Raw genomic sequence first — 20,121 nt, 5'->3', positions numbered from 1 at the left:
TCAATCCTACCCAAAACTCTGTGTGATGGTAAGTACAATTATTATCCCCATTTTACAAGTAAGAAAACTGAGTCTTGAAAAGGTTAAATAACCTGCCCCCCAAAACATATGTTTATATTCATATGACTATGCTTTTCCTTGAGGTTTATAATGGTGTGTGGGCACAGAGGATGCCAGGAAGCTACAACTGCTATTACCTGATGCATCAAGAGATGATATTCGCTTTGCCTGTTAAAAAGAGCTGTTACTTGGTTTTTACATGGTTTGTTCTTAAATTGCAGTATTTTTTCTCTAGATAATTTGTAATCTTTTATGTTTAATTGGGCTATTTCTTCCCGACAATGAATTGATCTGTGAGTTTCTTGGACGCTGAATTTTAATCCCATCATACACTAGATGTCAGGAGCTGTGGTTAGCATCTTACCCATACATTTTGTCATTTCAAAAAGTCTTTTATGACCAACGAAATCTGTGGAAGGTTGTCTACATCATTGAAAGCATGTTACTCTAGGGCATTTGGAGAATGCTTTACAGATTAATAGAAGTAGTGGCGGCGGCAGCTACCATTGATCGAGCACCTACTATGTTCTAGCACACTGTGCTGGAAGTTTGACTTGCGCTATCCATTCCAAGCCCTGCGCCACCTTAGCTTCTACTGTTTTCTTTTACAGATGGGAAAACTGGGGCTCAGGCAGTGTAACTCACTTCAGGTCACTCAGCTACTGAACCTGGACTGAAATCCAAACTGCTGTGTCTCCAAAGCCTGGGCTTTTATCCCAAACTGGACTTTGGAGGCTGTCCAACTCACTTAACTCTCTCTGAGCTTCAGTTTCCTCATCTGTAAAACGGAGTGAAGTAACATGTCTCGTAGGGCTGCTATGAAGATTCGAACCAATAGCTGCCCAGGGCCCCGAGGCGCACAGGAAGCATTTAAACCGTGGTGGCGGCGTGCATGCATAAATGGGGCATTAAATGGGCCGAGGAAGATCCGAGATCCCTTTAAAGGCATTGGGGAGCTGGAGAGGAGAGATCTACAGCTTTGGCAGTCCTGAGAACTGGCCCTCTCCCCTCCAGAATACCGTGACCCAATGAAACTCAGAGCGGCAGGAGAGGGGGCAGGGGCCTGAATTTGGCTCGGGCAACCTCTGCAGCGAGCCTGGAGAGAGGCGGAGAGCTGGGAGGGGCGGAGAAATCCCGGCCATCGGAGGACTGCAGGTGTCAGGCAGAGTTGGTGTAGGTGGGCTCCCAGAGCCAGGCTGAAGGAGGGGAGGAGGTTGGAGCAGCCCGGCCGGCGAGCAGGCGGGGTAAGAGAGGGAGGCGGGGCTCGGAGCCCGAGGGGCTGTCCTTAAACAGCTCCTCTCATGCCGGGCAGTTTGCTGCATCTGGAGGAGCTCACTGGAGAATCTCCAACATCGGAGCGGGGCTTCAACTACCGTAAGTACCTGCAAATGAGCGCATAGCCCAGTGGCTGAAGATTAAATACTGGCCATCAGATCCTAAACAAAAGCCCCCGAAATAATCTCCCTGCTGTAACTAATTGCCGCAAATCAAACTGCTCCCCAGTCTCTACCCGCTACCCCCTTCATCCCTCCCTTTCTCCGTCCCTCCACGGATCCCAGCCTTGCCTCCCTGAGAATCTCTGGGCACTGTAAATATCTTCCCTTTTCCTTCTCAGTCTTCCTTCCAAACCCTTAGCGAAGCATGTACCCGGCACCCCGCCGAGCCCAACCCCTTTGATTCCTGGAGCCCTCAAAGCTATGCAGGGGACGAGCCTTTAGACATTTCGGGTATGTCACCCTCAAAAGCACTGCGGCGCTGCCTAAGGGTGGGGAAAGTGCTTGGGGTGGAATAGAAGGAGAGGGTAAAAGGGCTAGTCCTTGGAAGTTGGGGGTGGGGGTGGGGGTGGGGGTGTGAAGGCCCCAAAATGGGCGTGGCCAATTAACCTAAAGCTGGCGGCTGTTTCCCAAATTCCCTGGGCACAAGAGTCCTGATTTGGGCTGGATCCTTAGTGATTGGGGAGGGGTCAGCCATGCTGAGAAGTCCAGGTTCCTTCATTCTGCTCAAGTCCCCAGGAGGCAAAACCCTGGTTTAGGGGTCCAAGTGGCCACTGTGGAATCTCAGATGGCATTTCTGGGCAGAATCCCAGGTTGAACCTTTCCCTTGGCAGTAGAACCTGGCTTCCCCAATAAATCTTGGCCCAGAGCCCTGGGGGAACAAAGCAACAGGGTGGCACTCAAGCCTGGGCCTAGGCCTGGCCCTGAGAAGAGCAGGGAAAAGGGGCTCTAGGAACTGAGATGGGATGAGCATCGTTAGGGTGCCACACGAGGTTAATACCCCCTTGGGGAAGAAGAAAAATAGCTACCTTTTAATGAAATGTTTACTGTGTGCCTTGTACATATATTATCTCTGATCCAACACAACAAAAATGCTAGGTAGGTGTTTCTCCCCAACTTCACAGATAAAAGAAAAAAAAAAAGTCCAGAGAGGGTAATTTGAGCATCCTTCTTCAATGTAAAGTGAAAAAGGCGAAAGGAAACTGTCTCCTTGGATCTCTGACTTTCCACCTGTTTCCTACAGCCCAGATGTTTGAAAATGAATCTTCTTGTTTTCCTGCTCCTCCAACCTGCCCGGTGTTAGCCCTGGAGCAGATTAGAGGCTTCATTACTAGGGTCTGTTGGGGTGAAGCAAAAACACCCCTTTTCTGTTCTGGGAGCTGCCTTTACCTCGCTCTACTGAGCTAGGATTACAAGACCAGTGCTGTAGCCTGAGCTAGGATTAAACAGCCAGTACCTCAGAGTCTGAATAGAGAGAGTTGGTGGAAGAGAGTTAGCTTGAGTTTGTGTGTGGTGGGGATACACCTTCCCTTGGCAAATGGATACTTTGGGTGTGGTGGGGGAGAAGAGGCAAGAAAGTATAAAGGGTCTATCTTGTGCACATGTGGTCAGTAGTGGGGTTTTTGGAAAATGAAAAGGCCTCGCTGAATTTAAATATTTTTACCATATTCTCTGAAATTCAAACAATTCTCTATATCCTTAGGAGCAATGAAAAAAATTGCTTATAAATTATGGGCAGCCAATACATCATTTACACCTTATATTAATTAGCTCAAGCACCTTGATTCTCCAACACCTACTTAAGATGGGGAGTTTCAAGCTTTGGGGGGCAAGATATAAGAATGAGCATAATACTGCGTCTGAGTCAATCTACAGAAGGGAGGGCCTGGATGGTGTGAAATGGGAAAGGTGAGTAAATGTAAGAAAGGGGGAATTTAAATACTGGTTTTAGAGTATTGGCATCGGAGCTAAACATGAATTTTGGCCTTAGTGTTTAATCTTTTGACTTTGGGCAAATTAAACATATCTTCTCTAAGCTTCAGTTTCCTTGCCAGAAAAATGGAGATGGCAGGAAAGCCTCATTTCCTAGGTTGTTGGAGAACTCAGACTATCTATCTATCTATCTATCTAATCTAATCTAAAAAGATTACTCCCTACCCCTCCCATCTCTATCATCCCATGGGCTCCCTCTGGGCTGGATTAACTTGCCCTCTGGGCCTCTGAGATTCCAGGGATGTACAGACATTTCAACCCATCTGACATCTTAGATGCCAGCAAAGACCTTGGGTGGGAAGAGAAGGGGGTGGGGCAAAGGGGCAGGTGACCTTGTAGTACCTTTCATGCCTCCGAAGGAGTGGAAGGTAGGGCTGTCAAGTGCAGTTTAGTGATTCAAACTCAACTTTGAGGGGCAGAACAAGTCCTCTGAGTAAAAGTACTTCTGCTTTTAGATCTCACCACCTGCTGAGGGGCAGAGCCGTGCCAGACTTGAAGTGCACATTGAGCACCAGAGGCCCCATGACCCTGGACCGGCCAGGGCAGCGACCCACCATGTTGCGGACATTTACTGTCTTGCTCTTTTGCATTCGTGAGTACAAGGAAGGGATGAGGGGCAAGTAATCCTGTCACAGGTACCCCTATGAGTGGACACCTTGGGGAGGGAGGAGAGACTTTTGGGGAATGAGAGTTGGTGGGGTCAGTGTGTGGGCCCTCCTTTACCATTCTCTCTCTTTTCAGGGCTGAGTCTGGGTATGACATCGATAGGTAAGTGAGTCGTGCCACCTCAGGTGGCACCACCTCAGGAACCTGCCACTTCCTGGAGGTTCCGAGACCTCAGCTGCCTCCATGGCCCCTGGACATAACTGCCTTGAGACCACAAAGATAATTCCCAGATTGAGCTGGTTGGGAATCAGAGCCCCTCACTTCGTGACTTGGTTTCCCACAGAATAATAAAAAGCTTTACCTCAGATGGAAAGGAAGCCAGACTTGTGCTGTATTCCCCAACTCACTTGAATCCCTTGAACAAATATCCTGGGGTCCCTATCCCATCTCCCACAGGAGCAGACACTCTTGTCCCCGAGGGAAGACAAAAAAAGGAATCGGGGTCACAGCTGATTTTAAGGGACATTGTGGGGCATGCTGTGGGAGGGAGAGTGTTGGACCACTCACATCTTTGTGATCTTTGGAAATGACAGTGATGCAGTCACAACCAGAGCTGTGGATAGAGACCAACTACCCTCAGGCCCCTTGGGAGAACATAACACTTTGGTGCAAAAGCCCCTCTCGGATTTCAAGCAAGTTCCTGCTGCTGAAGGATAAGACACAGATGACCTGGATCCGCCCTTCCTCCAAGACCTTCCAAGTTTCATTCCCTTTAGGTGCCCTTACTAAGTACAATGCAGGTCTTTACAGGTGCTGCTACTGGAAGGAGACAGGCTGGTCAGAGCCCAGTAAAGTTTTAGAGTTGGAGGCACCAGGTAAGAAGACAGTGACAGATAGTCAAGAATAAACTCCAGCTCCTGGAATGCAAACTTGCCTTCGCAGAGCATGATTTGTTTAATTAATTCATTTGTTTACCTCAAATGCATGAATGCATACACGCAGGCATTCCACAGTAAGTGCCTACTCTTTATAGGTAACGCAGAATGAGGCTGCAGTCTCTGGAACATTTCTAGAGAGCAAGCGCTCAACATAGGGGAGACCCTAGATGGGAGAGGGAAGGGTGGCAAATAAGGATGGTAAAGGGAAGTCTTCTTTAAGTAGCGCTCTCCTCTGCTGCTCACTGAGCAGCACTATCCTTGCTCTACCTGAATTCTAGTTCATTCTCTCCTTCTAGGTCAGCTGCCCAAGCCCATCTTCTGGATCCAGGCTGAGACCTCCCCTCTTCCTGGATGTAATGTTAACATACTCTGCCATGGCTGGCTGCAGGATTTGGTGTTCATGCTGTTCAAGGAGGGATATGCAGAGCCCGTGGATTACCAAATCCCAACTGGGACAGTGGCCATATTCTCCATTGCCAACATGACACCTGAGAGCGAAGGGGTTTACATCTGCCGCACTCATATCCAGATGCTCCCCACTCTGTGGTCAGAGCCCAGCAACCCCCTGAAGCTGATTGTGGCAGGTGGGTGCGGCTACGGCTGCTGGGGTCTGATGATTGTTGTCCCAGGGATCATGGCTGGATGAACCAGGCTTTCTGAATTTACTTTTCTTAGCCAGGTCCCAGGCCCTGCAAGGCCTCTGAGCTACAGTCATGTGACATTTTACTGAGATGCAAATTAGAATCCCACATTCTACAAGGCAGATGTGTGGGAGCCAATCACTTTGCTAGCGAGTGAGCCCAACCAAGTGTGTGGCAGCTTCAACTCATCACAGCTTTGTTGTTCTCTATTTATTGAACATGATGCATTCATTCATTCATTTGACTAATATTTATTGAGCACTTAATATGTGCCAGGCACTGCCACTGCAGTCTTATAAGCTGGTTTTTAAATTTCAAATGCATTTTTATTGTATTTGTGATTATTATTTTTAAGTGTGGAAAACAGAATGGATTGTGCAAGTGCTGGTGATAAAAATAAACAAAAATGGTAAAAGGTGATAGTTCGTATTTTAGAAATGGCTTCATAAATGACTTTAGTCCTGTATATGTAAATCTGATAAGACAGTCAACCTCTAAACACAGCAGAAGTCTCCCGAAAATGTTCAAATGCCAGACGCACACCCGAGCCCCAATTTGCCCACCCCATGGCCTAGATGCTTTCAGACAGAATTGGCCACATTTGCATCAGTTATTCCATCAATCCCCATCAATAGGCTTGGGGAAAGCCGTGGCGCAACAGAAGGTACTCCGGACTTAGAAGCAGTAATCTTGGTTTCTAGTTCAACCTCTGACACCACCTCCCTGTGTGATCTTGAGGAAGTCACTTCACCTCTCTGTGCTTCGGTTTCCCCCACTCTAAAATGGGATGACGGTATCTATACAACCTACTGTATGATGCCCCTCTGTGCCTCGGTTTCCTGATTTGCAAAATTGGTATAAGAATAATGCCTACCTCACAGGGTTGTTGTGAGGATGTGCCTAAATATAATATATGTACAGTGCCTGGCATATAAGTTCTCAATAAATGGTAGATGTTAATTTCATTAGTATAGCTTCTTATTGAGGATCAAATAACAAAGACTGTCTGTTTGAACTGTGTGTATGGATGTTTGTTGCACGAATGTCCTTCCAGAGTAGATTCCACTAACATACACTTTGGCAGTTACCTACTCACTGGTATCCCTCACTAGGCCATCAGCTCTTTGCTGACAGGGACTGTGTCTACTTGTAAACCCTTATACCTACATGATGCCTGAATGTTACATCCTAAATGCTCAATGAGCACGTGACAGAGCTGATCTTTCTAATAATGGATGGGTGGGTCTACCTGGGATGGCAGTGGGTAAGAAGGAATGGTATGGGGGTAAGGCCCGCCCCTTATTTTGTAGTATCATTCCCTTAGGGGAACAGTACCTGGAAAAGAGGGTGTGGCCCCATTAACAGATTTCTTTGGGTTGAAGACTTATTGGCCAATCCCTCCTTATTGGTTTCTTCCTATCTTGTGCTGGAAGTAGGGTCTTATTGGGCTTAATGTGTTCGAAAGCCATTTTTATTCCTGCAGTAGTATTCATGCTCTACAAAGATAGCATCAAAAGTACACTTTAAGAAGTTTGGTTTCTTGGGTGGCTGGAAGAAGTACATTTGGCATTCCAGGAACCTAAAGATACAGGCAATTACAGATGTAGCTATTCCACGGAGACACAGCCCTATACATAGTTAGAGCTCGGTGGATCTGATTAAGTCTGGTGAGCGGGGAGGTGCCTAAGTGGACATGCCCTTGATTATCTCCTAGAAGAGGCTGAGATTCAAGGAAGGGAGAGAGAGTAGAGGCTAAACTTCAGCTACCACTCCCTGTCTTTAGAAAAAACTAGGAAAATAAAACTAGAAGATAATAGGGAAGATTCAACCTATTGCTAATTCAGGGTCTCTCCCCTTTCTAGGACTCTATCCCAAACCAACTCTGACAGCATATCCTGGGCCCATTATGGCACCTGGAGAAAGCCTGAGCCTCAGGTGTCAGGGGCCAATCTATGGAATGACATTTGCCCTAATAAGGCTTGAAGACTTGGAGAAATCCTTTTACCGCAAGAGGCCAATAAAAAACGAGGCATATTTCTTCTTTCGGGCTTTGAAAATCCATGATGCTGGACATTACCTCTGTTTTTACTATGATGGGTCATACAGGGGTTCACTCCTTAGTGATATCCTGAAAATCTGGGTAACCGGTAAGAGAGGGGAATGCCATTCATCTATGCTAGGGGCTAAGGATATACAACTCCCTCTGGGCCTCCTGGAGAACCTGGTCATGCAGCCAGGGCTAACAGTGGGGAAGAGAGCAGAATTTGTACAACTGGGCTTAGGATTTGCTAAGGGTGGACTGGAGGAAGAGAACCCTTAGTGGTGGGAAGCGAGGCAGACTACTAGCCCTTTCTATTTTGGGTCTTGTCCTAGACACTTTCCCCAAGACCTGGCTACTTGCTCAGCCCAGTCCTGTGGTCCAAATGGGTCAGAACGTGAGCCTGTGGTGTCGAGGGCCAGTGGATGGAGTGGGGCTTGCACTCTATAAGAAAGGAGAAGACAAACCACTTCAGCTCTTGGATACTGCCAGCACTGATGACGATGAGTCATTCTTCCTCAACAATGTGACCTACAGTGATGCTGGCGTCTATAGCTGCCTCTATCTCCTCTCCTGGAAGACCTCCATCAGGATGACATCACACAACACCATGGAGCTCGTGGTTGTAGGCAAGTGCTAACAAATGTGTGTTTTTATCACCATTATTGTATTCTAAGAAGGAGCTAGCAGCCCTATACCCTCTTGGATTTATGAGCCAAGGAAAAATACACTAGGAAGGTGGTGGGGAATTTTCTCCAAAAACTTTAGGTATTTTCTCTCCCAGGATTGCTACCCAAGTCCTACCTCTCAGCATGGCCTAGCCCAATTGTGTCCCCTGGAAAAGTTATTTTCCTTCTGGCAGGGGAAACTCACAGGTGTCAGGTCTTCCTGAGAGAAGGTAGAAACCCAAGAGTCTTTAGAGCACTGAGGAGTGGGCCAAAAGGTTCTGATGCACAAAGTTTGAGACCTCTGATCTAGTGGAAGTGGAAAAGCAGAAAAGATCAAATAGGAAGCTGGGAAACATTTGTTGGGGGAAGGGGTATTGAGTTCAAGGTCACTATTCTAACTCTGGTTTCTGGATTGGTGCAGATAAGCCCCCCAAACCCTCCCTGTCAGCTTGGCCCAGCACTGTGTTCAAGCTAGGAAAGGCAATTACCCTCCAGTGCCGAGTACCTCATCCAGTACTCGAATTTTCTCTGGAATGGGAGGAAAGAGCAGCATTCCAAAAATTCGCGGTGGATGGAGACTTCATCATCAGTAATGCTGAAGGGAAAGGCACAGGGACCTACAGTTGTAGTTATCGCATAGAGGCACACCCCAACATCTGGTCACATCGCAGTGAGCCCCTGAGGCTGATGGGGCCAGCAGGTGAGAAGAAAGCTCTTCATGTGTATGCCCCTCCGTGGCTTTGGTCATGATAGCCCTGGGATCCCAGAGCAGTGCCCAGAAAGCTATGGAAAGGGGAGTCAGGGGCTTAGAAGTTAAGGTCCTTGTGTTTGTGCACTCCTCCCCTGGGGTGGCCTCATAATCATTCAAAGGCAGTGAGCAGGATACTTTCAAAGCTCCCATTCTTTATGAAAAAGAAGGCCACTTCTATTCACCTTCCCTTCACCGTCAGGAACCAGCCCCTGCCACCCCTCCCCTGAATGTTTTCGCCTCCCCCTTTCTCTATCAAGGCCCCTTCTTCTGGTCTTCTCTAGCCACAGGCTTTCTCACCTGGAATTACGTTCTGAATGAAGCTATCAGGCTGTCCCTATTCATGCCGCTTGTTGCCTTGCTGTTGGTAGTGCTGTGGATAAGGTGGAAGTGTCGGAGACTCAGAATAAGGTAACTGTCTTGTCCCAGCCTCCTGTTCTTCAATGTAGCTCAGTCCAGGCTCCCCAGAGACTCAGACACAGGGCATGCTCTATTTGATACAAGTCACAGGGTCACACCCTTTGTATGCCCCACCTTCTGGGTGTCAAAGACAAGACTTTCTCATCCCAGCTGTTTCTCTTTCACCTTGCAGAGAGGTCAGCACCCAAGCCAGAGGGTGGAGAAACATATACTTCTCAGAGATGAGAAGTAATCAGAACCTCATCCATTGATTTCCCCCCCAACAGGAGAGTACCCAAATCTCAGCCCCTCAGAGATGATTGATGTCTTCCACATTAACTTAGTCTGAACTTCTTCTCTTGTAAGAAGCCAAGCTGTCCTGTGTCTCCAGGTGTTACCCAACTCCCATCCCAACTTTTCATCATTACTCCTAGCTTTCAAGGGCGAGAGAGCCTTGTGGTCCATCCTAGTTGCCCTAGAAACCAGTATTTCCACTGCTCTGGCCTCCAACCATCTGTGCAGGGCATCCTGAGAGTATAATCTTAACCTAGATGGGCATCTGATGAGGCAGTGGATTGGGCCTGGGCATCAAACTGCTTCCTCTGAAACAACAGGTTGTCTTACCATTTCCTACGATCCTTTGGAGTCCTCTGGGCCATCCCCCTCTCTCTCTGATCCCCATGGCCTGTGCTTAAGCTATTCTGCCTAAAAACAAGGAGACAAATGACAGCTCCCAGCTTTGTGGGGGCTTCAGCCCCTGAATGCCTTATCTAGTACCCCCCCCCAACCTCCTAGTTCCTGGCTGTAGCACCCTCACCATTATCACAGGCCTTTGTGTATTCAATACACAAAGGCTGATGACTATGATTTGTGTCTGTGTTTTCCACTAGGATCTGAAGGACAGAGTGCTTGGGTAATTAGAAGGGAGCCCCCTAAATCTTCTGCAAAAGCCACCACCCTTTGAGTTTTCAAAAGGTCTCAGTGGGGGTCCAGTCTTAGTTGTCCTTAGAATCTATCCTGAGTCTTGCATCTGGGGGTAACCTCAAAGCCAGGAGTTAGAAAAAATGTGGCTTCAAGTGCCCTACTTCAACTCAGGACCACCGCATCAAAGAATGGGTTCAGAAAACAGATTTGAGAAAAAGCAGCTTGAAAAGCATGTTTTCGTGATCAGGAAGGGGGGATGGGTCAGTGTTTTCTAAGTACAAATTGCCAAGTGGATTTTGGCTTAATATCATCTAATTCTACAGGACCCATAACCCAAAGCTGCTACACATTGCTAGTCATAATCTGGGTGGGGGTAGAGAGATCCCACTCTCTGACAAGCTTAGCTCAGCACTGACAGTCTTCCGGTAATTCACCACGGCTGCCTAGGCAACCCTTCCATAACAAAGGCAGGTGAGGCAGGTCGGTCTGAGGACCAATACTGCCATAATAAAAACTGCTTCCAAACTTAAACTTGATGACTGAGAAACACCCAAGATTTTTCCCTCCACCCCCACACCCACCACCCAGAGCTACCGATCACTCTGAGCTCCAGGGGTTCTGAGGGCTGGGGTTACAAAAGCATTTTCACATCTGACAACTCAGTTCCAGCAACAGCCTAATCAGGGGCCAAGGGGAGCTGACACCTGATACAGGCTGGGGAGGGGGGAGGGGGCGGGGGGCACGTGGGTCATGAAAGACCAAGAGGTTTGTAGGTGGTGAGGTCCTCAAAAAGAAAAGTCATCGATGTCAGAAAAGATTATATCCCATTATCCTGCCCAAATCCAATCCCTATTGGGTGGTGAGAAAGCCAATGACATAAATTGCCGCCCCCTTCTCTCCGCCCTCCCCCTAACCCCAGCAGTTCCTCTCGTCTCTTTTCTGGTCTCACTAGAGAAGCCTGGTTGCTGGGGACTGCTCAAGGGGTCACCATGCTCTTCATAGTCACTGTCCTCTTCTGCTTTGGTGAGTACAAGGGGGTGGGGAAGGGGCCTGGGCAGAAGGCCGGGGGAATCCCGTGCGGGAGGGGGCAGAGCCCTGGCAGCAATTTCTTTTGCAGGACTGTGCAATGGGGTATTGACAGAAGAGACTGGTGAGTTTTTCCTGCTCCAGACTGGGACATTCCTTCCTGGAGATCCGAAATAACTACAGAGTGTCAGTGTCAGTGGCCAGGGAGTGACTGGTTGGAAGGGAAAGACAGCCAGGAAGGGGCACTTGCTAAAGCTGCTGGCAAAATTCGGCCTCCAACTCTGCTTTTCTGCCTGCAAAATGCCCCCCTCCCAAGCTTCTGCGCTTTTCTGAGGCTCAGCTGAGACATAAGCTTCCTCTTTCCCCTAGCACCTGCAGAAGGAAGGAAAGAGTTTGGGTCTGGGTTGAAAGGGGAGGTGGGCAATGTGATCTGGGTAGGGGGTTCAAGGGCAAAGAAGGGGGGAGGGGAGGGAGGAGGGAAGATGGCTTCATTAACTCTGCTGTTTCTAGAAATAATCATGCCAACCCCTAAGCCTGAGCTGTGGGCAGAGACCAACTTCCCTCTTGCCCCGTGGAAGAACTTAACCCTCTGGTGCAGAAGCCCTTCTGGCTCAACTAAGGAGTTTGTGTTGCTGAAGGATGGGACCGGGTGGATTGCAACTCGCCCGGCCTCAGAGCAGGTCCGGGCTGCCTTCCCCCTTGGCGCCCTGACCCAGAGCCACACCGGGAGTTACCATTGCCATTCGTGGGAGGAGATGGCTGTGTCAGAGCCCAGTGAGGCTCTGGAGCTGGTGGGCACAGGTAAGAAAAGGCAGAGGCTCCTCCCAGGGTGATCCTCAGTGCCCTGCAACTCCAACACTGTTCCTGAGGGTGGGGGAATAATGCACACTGACCTGGAGCCCAAGGGGCTTGTGCTGCAAGTAGGAGAGGACGGGCCCTGAAATGGGGGAGGGGATTGGGAACAGACTTATAGGAAGAGTCAAAGGCCAGTGCGGGATGGATTTCTTTTTTGCTGACAAAGTGACTCCAAGTGTCCCATCTGACCACCTCCAAACTTTGGCCTCCTTTTCCACCCCATTTTGTTTCTCAGACATGCTCCCCAAACCTGTCATTTCTGCTTCCCCCCCAATCCGGGGCCAGAAACTGCAAATCCGGTGCAAAGGATGGCTGGCAGGCATGGAGTTTGTTCTGTACAAGGAGGGAGTGCAGGAACCTGTCCAGCAACTTGGTGCGGTTGGGAGAGAAGCCTTCTTTACAATCCAAAGAATGGAGGCTAAAGACCAAGGCAATTATAGCTGCCGTACTCACACTGAAAAGCACCCCTTCAAGTGGTCTGAGCCCAGTGAGCCCCTGGAGCTTGTCATAAAAGGTAGAGCTGAAAAGGGTGTGTGAGAGAGGAGTGGGGGGAGGCAAAGCTCTGGGTCAGACACTCCTCTCCCCACAGAAACTTTGCTGCTGGTCCTAGGAGCCTGTGTCCAATCTTAGAGCCAGGCAGGCGTGGCGCTGGGAGTGCTGGGGCCTCTGGCTGCGCGATATTAATAGCCATAATCGTTATTAATAGCTGGGGTTTGTGGAGGGTGATTTAAGTTTTCTAATTATTTTCAGATCAATTATCTTATTTAGATATAGAGCAAATATTCAAGGGAAGTGGAACAGGTACCATTCACCCTTCTTGCCCAAATGGGCAAACTGAGCCTCAGGGGACCAGCAGAGCTCTAGTGAAAGTTCACTCTTTTAGCTATCTATCCAAGGAGGTGAGGAGTGGGGGTCAGGAGTCCCCTGTGAGAAGTCCGTCTGCAAAGTGGACTTGCTTTGATTTTTAAATGCACCTACTGGTGAATGAAATGCTATAGAAAACAAAGCAGCTTCCAGAAATCAATGTTTGCTATATTAGCTATCTTTCTTTTTGGTTTCTTAATTTGGTTTTGTGTTGTGTTTTGTCTTTTGCCTTCTAGAAATGTACCCCAAGCCCTTCTTCAAGACATGGGCCAGCCCTGTGGTCACTCCTGGTGCCCGAGTGACTTTCAACTGCTCCACTCCCCACCAGCACATGAGCTTTATTCTTTACAAAGATGGAAATGAAATAGCATCCAGTGACAGGTCTTGGGCAAGTCCAGGGGCCAGTGCAGCTCACTTTCTGATCATTTCAGTGGGCGCTGGTGATGGAGGGAATTACAGCTGCCGCTATTATGACTTTGCTATCTGGTCTGAGCCCAGCGACCCTGTGGAACTCGTGGTGACAGGTCAGGAGGGGGGGCATGCAGATGGAGACAGTATTGACCCTGGGACAGTGGGTGGAAGGGCTGTCAGCAGGAAAGGAAAAGCGCTCTTTCTTAAAGTCACCAAGATGAAGCATGCGACTCTTGATCTTAGGGTCATGAGTTCAAGCCCCACGTTGGGCGTGGAGCCTATTCAAGTACATAAATAAATAAAATAAAAGTCACCAAGAATGTGCTTAGGAAAGTGCCTGGCACATGGTAAGCAGTCCATGGAAGGCAGCTGACTATATTATTATTGATACAGAGAGAAGAGTCAAAGGAGAGGGGAGAAGGGAGAGGCAAGTAATTCACTTCTAGGGAAAGAAGGAAGGCAGTTGCGGGTGTCCAATCCCCAAGGCCAAGCTCATGTTGCTTTATTTCTGAAATCTTTTTGTGGCTTGGCCTAGAGCTTTAGGCTCAATGTTCACTTTTTCTTTAGATGGTCTGTCAGAGATTGGTGGGCTGGATGGCCCTCAGAGAAAAGGAAAAGACCTTGAAATGACAGCTGCATATTATGCAGCCATTACAAATGATAGTTTTCAAAGGCTGATTAACGTCATAGGAAACTGTTTACTATATGAAGTTAAGTGAAAAATGTTAACCTACACAACTGTGCATACAGTAGGATCCCAATATGCAAATCGTTACAGCTACAATGATATGGGTACACATAGGAAAAAATGAAAACGAAATACAGAGAAATGTATAAAGAATGGTTATATTTGAGTGGTAGAATTGTATTTCCTTAGGTTTTCTCTGTATTTTCTTTTTTGTTAAATTTATTTATTTTGAGAGAGAGTGCATGCACATGAGCAGGGTAGGGGCAGAGAGAGAGGGAGAGAGAGAATCCCAAACAGGCTCCTCATGGTCAGCACAGAGCCCAATGTGGGACTCAAACCCATGAACTGTGAGATCATGACCTGAGCTGAAATCAAGAGTCAATCGCTTAATGGACTAAGCCACCCAGGCGCCCCTTCAGTATTTTCTAATTTGCTACGATGAACACATACTGTTTCTTACAATAACACTAGAAAAGCAATTTGCAGAATGTGGGGGGATAGGCTTCTCTCATGTTGTGGTCTCTTGAATTTCAGAATACTACCCGCAACCCACTCTCCTGGCGCAGCCAGGTCCTGTGGTGCTTCCTGGAAAGAATGTGACCCTGCGCTGCCAAGGGGCTTTCCCAGGCATGAGGTTTGCCCTCTTGCAGGAAGGAAACCAGGTTCCCTTACGGTTCCAGAGCACCTCAGGGAACTCAGCTGACTTCCTCCTCCATACCGTTGGAGCAGAGGACTCTGGGAACTACAGTTGTGTCTACTACGAGACAACCATGTCAAATAGGGGATCGCATCTCAGCAAGCCCATTATGATCTGGGTGACTGGTAAGAACAGACAAGATAGGAGACTGGGACAGAGACAACTGGAGTAGGGATTAGGGATGGTAGAAGGCTAGGCCAGACCCTAGAGGGGAACCATTGCATCCAGAAGGAGAAAGGTAAAGGGTAAATGCAGCTAGTGATAAGTTTCCATACTCACTACTTTCCATCTTCCATCTCTTCCTAGACACGTTTCCCAAGCCATGGTTGTTTGCTGAGCCCAGTTCTGTGGTTCCTGTGGGGAAGAATGTTACTCTCTGGTGTCAGGGGCCAGTCCATGGAGTAGGGTACATTCTGCACAAAGAAAGAGAAGCCACTTCAGTGCAGCTCTGGGGATCTACCAGTAATGACGGGGCATTCCCCATCACCAATATATCTGGTGCTAGCATAGGGCGTTACAGCTGCTGCTACCACCCTGACTGGACCAGCCCTATCAAGATACAGCCTAGCAACACCCTGGAACTCATAGTCACAGGTAAGGGGAAGGTGCTCTGGAATGGGCATGGGAGCATAGAGAGGAGAGAATGGACCACAAGACACTTCATGGAAATAGTTTTTGAAGAGCTCAAGGAGAGGCAAGCAATAGTCTTCCCTCTTTATTGAACAGACTCCAGGGGTGGCACACTGGAAACTGGCTTCCTCTCTCTGACCAGTAGTTAATTTTTTCTAGGTTTGCTCCCCAAACCCAGCCTCTTAGCCCAGCCAGGTCCCATTGTAGCCCCTGGAGAAAATATGACTTTTCAGTGCCAAGGGGAACTTCCAGACTCAACATTTGTCCTGCTGAAGGAGGGCACTCAAGAGCCTTTGGAGCAACAGAAGCCAAGCGGGTACAGGGCTGACTTCTGGATGCCAGCGGTGAGAGGTGAAGATTCTGGGATCTATAGCTGTGTTTATTATTTGGATTCTGCTCCCTTTGCGGCTTCCAATCACAGTGACTTCCTGGAGATCTGGGTGACTGGTAAGGTCCTAGAGACCTCAGTAATAGTCTAGATTTTATAGTCTAAAGTAGTTAGCCCTGAGCAGGTTCAGAGTCACTTCTAATACTGGTTGGTTGTCCTGTTTGGTTGCAGATAAGCCCCCTAAGCCCTCGCTGTCAGCCTGGCCCAGCACTATGTTCAAGCTAGGGAAGGACATCACCCTTCAGTGCCGAGGTCCCCTGCCAGGTGTTGAATTTGTCCTGGAGCATGACGGAGAAGAGGCTCCTCAGCAGTTCTCAGAGGATGGGGACTTCGTCATCAACAATGTAGAAGGAAAAGGCATTGGCAACTATAGCTGCAGCTACCGCCTCCAGGCCTATCCTGATATCTGGTCGGAGCCAAGTGATGCCCTGGAGCTGGTGGGGGCAGCAGGTGAGAGGATAATCCCTCCATCATCTTAGCATGACCCACCTGGGATCCTAGAGACACCAATGGAGACCTGATGGAGACCACCCAAATGTGGAGGTGGGAGGGTTTGGAGTCTGAGACCTCAAGTGTGGCCATCTTTCTCCCAGGGATGGTAGGGAGGTGGGACCTCAGATTCATTCACAGATAGTGAGCAGGATACTTTCAAGGCATCTTCTACCCCCCAAAAGGAGAGCTGCTTCTGCCTCAGCATAAGCACTGACTCTGACCAACCCCTTCTCATTCTCAACACGCGGCTTCCAAGTGAATCCTGGAGGAGGCCAGATGACTGGGCAAAAAGAGGTCAGGAGAACAGACATGTGATAACCTCCATGACTTTGGTTTCTGTTCTTTTATCATCACAGGGCCTGCTGCTCAGGAGTGCACTGTGGGGAACATTGTCCGGAGTAGTCTGATTGTGGTGGTAGTTGTAGCCTTGGGGGTGGTGCTAGCCATAGAGTGGAAGAAGTGGCCTCGACTCCGAACCAGGTAAATGCCTCATGTCAACCTCCTCCTATAAACCCAGAGCTGCTGGAGAAACGCTCCTTGAATATCTAAGCCCCATAACACAACCTGTTTTCAGGTTAACAGTTTTGGGTCCTCCCTTAGTCATTTCTTTTTCTCTACACAGGGACTCAGAGACAGATGGAAGAGACCAAACCATAGCCCTTGAAGAGTGTAACCAAGAGGGAGAACCAGGCGCCAACACCAGCTCTCCCTCATCAGTCTCTCAGGAAACCTCAGTGGAACTGCCAGTCCCAATATAATAATCTCCTCATTTACAAGAGCTTTCTTTTCCTCTCTTTTATCCTCAGAGACCTGCAGATTCAACTGATTATACTAGGAGTCAACCCCATCTACTGTTCTTGGCCACTAATCACCTGAGCTGGGTCAAGGGGATTCTGGGAGTTGAGAGCTCTTACAGGGTGAGATGTTTCCTGAAGAGAGATTCCCTACCCCTGTAACTCCTCACTGTACTGATTTACTGGTGTATGAAATTCTATTAAAAACATATCTTCTGAATAAATAGAGTATTCACTATTTAACGGAAAAAACTATGGCAGTGGTTTTTCCATGGATCGGTTGTCTACTTACAGCATAGAAATGGTGTATTGGAACTGACCTCCATGGAAGAGTAAGAGAGCATGGGGCTGCTAGCACAAAAGGAGCTTAAGGATGGGGTGGGGAAGGAGGGAAGGCTCCAAAAGAATACCTCCCAATTTGGTTTGAGACATCGTCATTGAGTAGAATGTCCTTTTGTCTTTCCATCTCATTATTGGATGGATGAATGGATGAATGGCGATGTCCCTTCCAAGTTCAGCCCAAGGAGGGCAAACATTGAAAGTATATCCTTTTTACCCTGTTACTTGTAGGTCCATAGTATGCCTGCCTTCAAACATCAGAATTAGCCCTCTGCAGAACTTTGAAATTGACAAAGTTGCTTTGTGGCCCTTACCTAACAATCATGGAGTGTAAATTAATTCACTCAAGTCTAAATGATTGATAAAAACCGAATAGTTTGATGAACCCTAAAGAGAGCTTTGTTTTCCCAAAGAAATCGGTATCTGGTGTGGGGACCTCAGAGAGTGAGTAAGCAGGTGCGGTGGTTGATTTGAAGAAGGGAGCCTCCCGGTGTCTCCTCCCAGGACTCCAAGTGGCTGCTGGCTTGCATTTTGAGCCCTTGATGTTCCTCCCTGGATCAGCATGACATTTGCTCCATGGGTGCGAAATTCAGTACACATTAGGGGGATTGGATTGGGGAAGGGGGCTTACCTAGTTCCTTGAACCTGTTCAAGATCTCAGAAGAATTGTCCTACAGGTCCTAGAGGAGGTCATGATTCCTTTAAACCTGACTGTAGAGTTCCTTACCTCCCAACACTGTTTAATTCTAAGCCAACACTGTTCAGCAGAATGATGCACAAAGGTGCTGTACATGGTGAGTTATTTATCCCAGGTTACAATAAAATTTAGAAAGCAACTCCTATATTCTTACATTAGGGAGCTTATTTACCCAGCAACTTAATGAAAAAAAAATGCATCCCATTTCCCTTAATCCTTATAGAATGAAACACTGAATACTATAGACTAATTTGTATTAAGCTCTTTGGAATGTAGAAGTACAAAGTCTCACTCTGATTTCCATTTGATGAGATTCTATTGGTCGCTTATACTAATTTCTTATAGTGTTTCTAAAAATTGCATTTCAAAAGTGCTTTTACATTTGAATCTAGCAAAACCTAAATGTTGCTTTCTGCTGAGCACTACTCTCTGCCTTTAAACTCATAATCCCTAACCCTCAATCAAGCTGTACATTTTGAACACTAAAGGGAGGCTTCTTCTTGGTCCTTGGTTTTAGGATAGAAGTCTTTGCTCAGGTCTGGTTTCGTTTTCCAATCATCGGGTGTTCCAAAGTGTATTATCAAGGCTAGTGGCAGGGCTGTGCAAGTTAGCAAGTGAACACTTGATTCCTTTAGCTGTTAAACAAGGGAAAGACAAATGGGAATAAAAGAGCGGAGAGCCAAGGACTGAAGTCTAGAGAAGGCTCTGAGTTAGAAAAGCAGGAAGAAGATGAGGCAAAATGCAGAGAAAGACTCTTGTGAAATCCAGATATTGAACCTGGGGTCTTCTGTGTCAAAAAGATTTAAACGCAGGCACTCAGGGAATCAGGTAAAATTTTGATAAGCCTTTCAATGAGAAACAAATAGTGAGAAATATTGTGACACTGGACTGTTAGTTGGTTTTCTAAAAACACTCACATATACCATTCTTTCACTTAGAGAACCAAGTTCTACATGTTTTAGAAGGGAAAAAAATAGTTGTCAATTAACTGCGAAATACTTAAAGACAAAGAGTGGCTTTGGGATTTAACTTTCCTACTCGCTGTCAGAGCTATTTCAATGAATTAAATATCTATTTATAATGCAGAAGTCGTCACAAACTATCTCAATGAATTAAATATCTATTTATAATGCAACCTTAGCTTGTTGCTGACAATGCTCCACATGGCACTTTTTTTCAACCTGGTTGCCATGGGAATCAGTCCCTTCACCCCTGGCTGGCCTCTAATCGTCAGCCCAGCATCAGGTAATTTCTGGGAAATGGAATCTCAGTTAGGGTGGAATGGACCTTTGAGAGCAGAATTTGTCTCTGGGGCTCCAGGAACACAGACCAAAGATCCTCTTCCCATCTTTAAAAGACAAATGTAAATTACCGCTGATCCTTGAGCTCACACATCCTTGTCCCCAGCATCTCAGAGCTACAAAGGTTGTCAAAGTGGTGTGGTCCAATCCCCAACCCAGTACAGAATCTCCTTCATAGCGGAACTTACAGGTAGGTACACAGCCTCTTTCTGTCCACCTCCAAGGATGGGGAGCCCACCACTTGATGACACAACCTGAGAATTTCAAATTGTTTGATTCCATATCTGCCTGTGTAAATTCCTTTTGTATTCACCAGCTCTAGTTCCACCTCAAGTTGCAACCCAGACAAAATCTACTTCTAACACATATACAACATCCAGAAAATGTGAGTTGTCCTTCCCGAGTCCAGAACATCTCACTAATGGTACTTGCAGGGTTTCGCCCACATTCGTTTGCAAATGCATCTCTATGTAGTTAACTCTCAGTTACCTAGGCTTCGGAGGGCAGAATTCATGCCTATCCAACTCCTTCCAGATTCAACCGGAGCAGCTCTTCTACATATCTTGTATATCTATTATTGTATAGAACAATATGCGATAGAATACTTACATAGAATAGTAAACAATGATAAATTATGTAATGAAAAATAAA

General features: G+C 47.4%; 1 protein-coding gene across 2 annotated transcripts; it reads left to right on the top strand.

Moving 5' to 3' along the window:
• Nucleotides 1-1,050: 1,050 nt before the first annotated feature.
• IGSF1 (immunoglobulin superfamily member 1) lies at nt 1,051-17,357 on the top strand. 2 transcript variants are annotated; one of them, XM_019426984.2, is made up of 21 exons: nt 1,051-1,233; nt 1,373-1,434; nt 3,782-3,918; nt 4,068-4,094; nt 4,526-4,807; nt 5,167-5,454; nt 7,374-7,658; nt 7,885-8,178; nt 8,639-8,917; nt 9,250-9,376; nt 11,241-11,311; nt 11,406-11,438; nt 11,825-12,115; nt 12,405-12,683; nt 13,270-13,557; nt 14,667-14,954; nt 15,136-15,423; nt 15,619-15,906; nt 16,019-16,297; nt 16,696-16,819; nt 16,962-17,357. In XM_019426984.2, exons 3-21 carry the CDS (start codon nt 3,849-3,851, stop codon nt 17,095-17,097), a joined length of 4,017 nt encoding a protein of 1,338 aa, XP_019282529.2. In that variant the 5' UTR covers nt 1,051-1,233; nt 1,373-1,434; nt 3,782-3,848; the 3' UTR covers nt 17,098-17,357. The 2 variants fall into 2 exon arrangements, with proteins under 2 accessions (XP_019282529.2, XP_053747723.1); XM_053891748.1 differs by lacking the exon at nt 1,051-1,233 and having other exon boundaries at nt 1,257-1,434.
• Nucleotides 17,358-20,121: the final 2,764 nt, after the last annotated feature.

This window comes from Panthera pardus, unplaced genomic scaffold (genome assembly GCF_024362965.1).
Source record: "Panthera pardus isolate Hobbes unplaced genomic scaffold, ASM2436296v1 HiC_scaffold_27, whole genome shotgun sequence".
Taxonomy (NCBI): Eukaryota; Metazoa; Chordata; class Mammalia; order Carnivora; family Felidae; genus Panthera; species Panthera pardus.
The sequence above is the reverse complement of the archived record's forward strand: the minus strand, read 5'-3'. Positions and strand labels throughout refer to the sequence as shown.

Excerpts from the sequence above, each read along its gene's own strand:
- IGSF1 (XM_019426984.2), top strand. The coding sequence starts at position 3,849 with ATGACCCTGGACCGGCCAGGGCAGCGACCCACCATGTTGCGGACATTT. Across the intron at positions 12,116-12,404 it reads TCTGGAGCTGGTGGGCACAG|ACATGCTCCCCAAACCTGTC; the intron begins GTAAGAAAAGGC and ends TTTGTTTCTCAG. Across the intron at positions 13,558-14,666 it reads TGTGGAACTCGTGGTGACAG|AATACTACCCGCAACCCACT; the intron begins GTCAGGAGGGGG and ends CTTGAATTTCAG.